Below are 6,538 nucleotides of genomic sequence, written 5' to 3' on the forward strand. Positions count from 1 at the left end.
CAGGCAGACCACAGCAGAGTGGGCGTCCGTGCAAACATGGAGGACAGAATGGAGAGTCAAACACCACTGTGCATTCCACAACTAAACACAATTATTAGCAATTAAAAGCAACACTTTTTGTTTTTGTTTGTTGAGACAGGGTTTCTCTGTGTAGCCTTGGCTGTCCTGGACTCACTGTGTAGACCAGGCTGGCCTCGAACTCACAGAGATCCACCTGTCTCTGCCCCCTGAGTGCTGGGATTACAGGCCTGTGCCACCACTGCCTGGCTAAAAGCATTAAAAGGTAAACTACACGAGCAAGGGAGAGTTATTCCAGACAGGGCTGGCTCCCACCAAGAAATCAATGCAACTCTCAGAATCACAGCAAGCGAGCCACTAGAAGTTCTCCGCCTGCTTTGTCTGTATCAGCCTCAAAACATCATCACTCTGGGTGCTAGTAACCCAGGCCCACTACTTGCCCTACCCCAGCCTTGACCCTAACTTAGGGGCAGGATATGGACAGTCACACTTGGCTTGGATCTGCTCAGAGCCACTGTCACACAGGCGACAAGGAAGAGAATTACTTGTTTAGGCCTGCTGACCTAGCACCAGGGTGCCTGAATAAAATGCTCTGAGGGTCCATTTCTAGCAGGCTTCCCTCCACCAATGAGTGCCCCAAGCTTGTGGGGGGCAGAAATAGCCTCTCCCACCTCCAACTTGCTTAGTGAGTCTAGAGAACAAGGGGACAAGAGCACCCACAGGAGGTGGAAGAGTGGGGAACCCACCCCACATATGGAAGTCCAGGCTGAGTGCCAGGCATCCCAGCCAGGTGAGGAACCCAGCCCAGGCTTTATGTGTAAAGAGAAGCTTTGAGCCAGACCTTATGCTGCCTGTAAAGGAGGATCAAGTAGTTCAAGGCTCACAGACTGTATGATGAGTTCCAGACCAGACTGAACTTCTTTAAATGACCTTGCCTACAAACGCCAATGAGAGAGTGTGGGGATGGGAGGAAGAGAGAAGGGAATAGGAAATTGGGAAGGGAAAGGAAAGGAAGGAAAGGGAGGGGAGGGGAGGGATGAGGACAGGAGGGGAGAGGAGGAAAGGGAAGGGAAATGAAGGGAAGGGAGAGGAGGGGAGTGAAAGGGAGAGGAAGGAAGGGGAGGGGAAGAAATGGATGGGGAGGGGAAGGGAGGGAAAGGGAGAGGAGAGGAGTGGAAGGGAGAGGAAGAAAGGGGAAGGGAGGGAAGAGATGGGGAGAGGAAGGGAGGGGAAGAAGGAAAGGGGAGGGAAAGTGGGGAGATTTCCTATGGCTGGTGACTAGCCTCAATTCTGCTCTTTTTGATATTAAAGTTACCAAGTTTGGAAGCAAACTTGAAAAATCCCAATTCAAGTTGAAATACCTCAACCGAGTTAAAACACCCCTATCAAGTTGAAACACCCCAATCAATTTGAAACACCCCAAAATGTAAATTCAGCTTCATATGGCTCTGTCCAAAGTGCGTCAGAGTCACTTAACTCCTGCCTGGACCAGGGAACATCGAGCAGGTTTGCAGCAGGAGGGTGGGGCTTTGGAGAGGTTTTCCAACCTTTGTTGGATTGAAGTGTCTGAAGAGAAACCAGGCCACAGGCAGCATGGACTGTCCTAAAACAATGTACACAATAGTCAACCCCAGTAGACAGTGTCAGATACACCTCCGCCTTCTATGGGAGAGGGGTCCCGTAGCTGGCACAGTGACTGTGGGGAGGATTTCTCTAGAGCCACCTCAGCCTATCTATCACTCGGCTTTTTTCCACTGCAGAAAGGAAGGGGTCCATGTAAGCACCCAGAAGCCCATGCCAGCAGCTGCTTCAGCAGAGAGCCAACATCCGGGTCACTGAATCTGCTTGAGGTCCTGGGAGAAGCGTTAAAGAGCCGCTGCTAAGTTGCTATGGTGAAAGGAAGGACAGCCCTGGATCCCACCCCCATGCTCTCCGCATGCCTTCTGCTCCAGATCCACGTGGAGAGCCCAGAGCCCCTGCCTTCAGTTTAGGCCTAACGATCTTCAGGTCACTTTGGTCCATGAGCAGGGATTCTCGAAAGGCAAGACTTTGGATTCTAGTCACTGTTCCTTAACCTGCCCGGGCTTTTTCCTGCCGACACCAACTGTACCTGCCAGACTCAAGCACTCAGTCCAGGCATGAATGTCCACAGCAGAGGCACACTGGACACTTGCCTTCTTGGGAGGTAATCATACCTGAAACCCATCATTCTGCCTGCAGTGAACTCCTGGAAAAAAGGCAGACGGCACAAACCAGGAGGAGCTTGCAGGACAGTGAGCTCAGCTTTCCTCCCAGTTTGCTTTCCCTCAGCAATCCAAGGAGATACACAGTCCTGCTCACATCTTCCCATCGGCAATCACTTCGTGGTCAAAAACAGTTTTTGTGCACCCTCCCTGCCTAAGTCCTGCACAGGTCTCTACATTCCTTCTGAAGTTGGCTCACAACTTTATTCGAGTAAACTAACCAAGACTTAACTCCAGGCACCAACAAGCAAACAGAAAACAGTTAACACGGAGTGAACAGACCTCAAAGAAGGGGTTTTAAATGCAGGATTTAAGACAACCGACACTGGTTGGCCTCTAAGACATTACTCAAGGAGTGTGGGCTCCCAGCATGTATCCTGCAGGTGTAGAGTGGGAGGCAGATGTAAAGGCTGACTCAGCACAGCACTCCCAGGGCACAGGTAAGTGGGGTCACATGATGACTCCGACTGGGAGAGTCACATATGCCATCACACCTGTTGAAGTCGGGAGGAAATGCTGACAGGAAATATAACACCCACTAAAGCTGCGGTGCAGCAGACTTCCTGGTTCCCGTCCTGCGAGTTCTACAAGGAGCCGTGAGGCCACACCCAGTGTGGATGGCCCGCGCCAAGCACTGTCCTCTTTACCCGAGAGCCAGGCAGCCCCTTGAACACTTTGCTATGACCTGTGTGGATATGGCTGCTGTATGCTTGACCCATGTGAAGCTTGGCAAGAGCTTCTGACTCCTAGACCACATGGCTTTCACCTCCATATCCTTGGGCCACTCTGCCCTCTCTCCTGACAAAGGCCACGAACCTTCATAGCAATGTGCGTGAGAACATGTTTATCCATGAGTGTTCTCATATGTAAACTACTGTAACTAGAGGATGAGGTGAATCTCTACAGTGAGCCCTTGACAGCCGTGGGGTGGTTCTAGGAGCCCTGCAGATACCAAAAATTAGTGGACAAGTTCATTACACAAATGGCTTAATATTTGTGAAAAACCTAAACACATCTTTCCATATACTTCTTTGCTTATTTGTTTATTGTTCGTTTTAGAACAGGTTTGCATGTAGCTCAAACTTGCTTCAAACACAATATGTAACCAGGTATGACCTTGAACTCCATACACAAGTGATGGGCTTGCCGGTATGTGCCACCACACTTGTCCTTCACACACTTTATGTAATCTAGATGGCCTGTGACCCTGACACAATGTAAGCACAGTGCTCATGTACTGTGCTGTTGAGGGAACAGCAGAGCAAAGGTCTGTCCAGGTTCAGAAAAGATGCATCTTTCTTATATTTTAGGTTGTGATTAATTTAATTCATAAATCCTAGAACCTATGGTTATACCCAGCACACAGACATACATGTTCCTTACCTATACAGGTAAGGCAAACCTGTTATTAACAAGTTTAGTGTTTGCCATGGTTTCCCCCAGTTCTTGGAATAAGCTGGATTCTTTAAGGGAGTACAAGTTTACTTTGTATGAAAAGAATACTTTTTCATCCTGAAAAGTTTTCACATTAGGAGGTAAAAATCTGTTTGTGGGAAAACACAACATGTCACACACAGGTACCTTTGTAGAAGGGGCAGGACAGAGGTTTGTCATTGTGCCTTGCTGTCAAATCACAGCTTGGAGAGGGGAATCTCACTGTATGTTGTGTTCTGTCTCCAAATGGAATGCCCTGGGTCTCCAGAGTAGAGCAAGGACCCTGAGTGTCCTCTAGTTTTCAGAGACCAAGAAAGTGACTCCTGTATTACTCAGCCAAGGAGGCAAGAGAGGAAGGAGGGGAGGAAGAAGAGAGAAAAGGAAGGAAGAGGAATGGAAGAATGGACACAGCGGAGAAGGAGAAAGATGGGCTGGAGGCCAGGAGGAACAGGGAAGGACGGAGGGACACAGGGCACGCACCTCCACCAGCCTCCAGGCCTCGCTGATGATTGAGTACTGCAGGCGGTTCAGGACGAAGCCGTCGATCTCCTTCAAGACTCTCACTGGGGACTGTCCGATCTTCCTCATCAAGGCATAGGTTCTGTCCATCGTGGCTGGTGCTGTCTCTGGGTGAGGGACCAGCTCAACCAGTGGGACATAATATGGTGGATTGACCTTAGGAGAGGGGGAGAAGAATGAGAGGATCAAGGCCACAGTCAATGGTCAGGTGTTGCTCCGCTCCATTCCATCCCCCTATGTCAAGTGGCAAGTTGGCGGTGAAGGAGGCAACTTTGGAAAAGTTCCTAGCTTCCACATCCAAAGACTTAGAAAGGAATGCATGTACAAAATCGTCTGTTTTTGTTTTTGAAAAAGAGCACATAAGGTGCTCCTTGCTATTGTGTATATATTTATGAAGAATCCCAAGTCCTCCAGCCTCCCAGGACAAGATTTCTCTGTACTAGTAACTGACACAGCTTCATCCTTCCCACTGTCCAGAGCTGCTTTCCCAAGCTAGTCTCCTCAGGCTCGGCCACTCTCCTGTGCCTGTGTTAAGAACATAAAAGAGAAAGCCAGGTGTGGTGGCTCATGCTTGTAACCCCAGAGCCTGGGCAGCTGAGGCAGAGGAGAGGTAGGCACTAGCTCAGGCTGTGAGTTCCAAATGCCCTGGGCTACAGACGAAGCAAAAATACTCCATAAATAGCATCTCCCAAAGCCTGGCACTGATTCCTTCCAGTGTACCTCACCAACCTTGGCTAGCTAACGTCCCATCCTGGTCTAGAAATCAGCAGGCCACCCAGCACCTCAGCAGCTTGGTCTGGCTGAAGACAGGAGGGACCCAGTGGCAATGTTGGTATGGCCCTCAACTCATGTTTTCTTGGTGCACACTTGGTTCCTTGGCTATTCCTCATCAAGAACTATCAAACATCCCAAGAAAACAAGTAGTGCCTAACCAGCCTGTATTATGACAATCTGGTCCATGAAGAAAGGCCCTCGATGGCTTTCCTCTGAACACAATGAAGACTATAGACGATTACACAAGAATCCTCCACAATGACTTCCAAGGGGGTTGGGGTGAAAGAGACTACTTCAAGAGGACAACTGGTCTACCCAGGAATAAGCATTATTATTTTTATGTTATTTTAAATTTTACTTGGTTTTAATAATCAATATGAAACTCACTATGTATCCAGACTGGCCTCAAATTAACAGAGATTCCTTCGTCTTAGCTTCCTGGGTTCTGCAATTACAAGTATGAGTCTGAGGTTTTCCTTTTAGTGCTGGGAACTGAATCCATAGCTTCATTCATGCTAGGCAAGTACTCTACCACTGAGCTATATCCCTGGATCAACTTTAAAGAAATAATTTATATAAATCAACGCTCCAATCTAATCACCTGTCTCCTGCTGGATTCTAATAAAGCTACTTAGCCTATGACCCTTTTAAAAATCTAGATTATGATTTAATCTAGGGGCTAGTGAGACTGATCAGGGGATAAATATAAGCCTATATATTGGAAGGAGAAAGCCAATTCCTGCAAGCTTTCTTATGACCTCATCATGTATACACATACATACACAAAGCACATAAATAAAAATTCTTCACATAAGAACATCAGGATCATAACAAGCTGGAAGTGCACCTGATAGCCTGCGCCTCAGCGCAGATAGGAGGAGCTGGGCTCCAGGTCTTCGCAGCATTGTGAGTGTGGGCAGCAAAGACAGACACGCATCTCTTGATGTCACGGAGACATTTCAGCGTGCTAACACCATACGGTGTAGGTGTACGGTGGTGGGGACAGGAGACGGGATTGATGTTTAAGGGGAAGAGGAGGTTTTCAGGATGGGTAGTCAGTAAACGCACAAATGTATGTGCGTATTCAATGCCTGTGAGCCACCCATTAGAACGATTAAAACCGTCAATTTTATAGTAGGTGCATGTTACCTAAATTAAAAGTTAAAAAAAAAAAAAGAGATTAAAAACAGTGTTCTGATACCCCATTTCCAGCTCAAAATTCTGGTGTAATCTCCCATAGTCAGTATGAAAGCTGTGTGGCTGGGCTAGGCATGGTAGTTCATGCCTTTAACCCAGCATTCAGGAGGCAGAAGCAGGCAGACCTCTGTGAGTTTGAAGCCAGCCTGATCCACACAGAGAATCCCAGGCCAGCCTGTCTACACTGAGAGTCCCAGGCCAGTCCAAAAAAAAAAAAAAAAAAAAAAAAAAAAAAAAAAAAAAAAAAAAAAAAAAAAAAAAAAAAAAAAAAAAAAAAAAAAAAAAAAAAAAAAAAAAAAAAAAAAAAAAAAAAAAAAAAAAAAAAAAAAAAAAAAAAAAAAAAAAAAAAAAAA

At 47.1% G+C, this 6,538-nt stretch overlaps 1 protein-coding gene across 1 annotated transcript in view; it reads right to left on the bottom strand.

Annotated features, from left to right (window-relative positions):
* The window catches only part of Cryl1 (crystallin lambda 1), a 111,483-nt gene that overhangs the window by 20,709 nt on the left and 84,236 nt on the right, over positions 1-6,538 (bottom strand). Inside the window, exon 5 of the mRNA XM_055616822.1 lies at positions 4,176-4,370. Coding sequence (XP_055472797.1) covers positions 4,176-4,370 — 195 coding nt within the window. The remainder of the gene's footprint in view (positions 1-4,175; positions 4,371-6,538) is intronic.

Source organism: Psammomys obesus, unplaced genomic scaffold (assembly GCF_907164565.1).
Source record: "Psammomys obesus unplaced genomic scaffold, mPsaObe1.curated_primary_1811, whole genome shotgun sequence".
In the NCBI taxonomy this organism is placed as follows: Eukaryota; Metazoa; Chordata; class Mammalia; order Rodentia; family Muridae; genus Psammomys; species Psammomys obesus.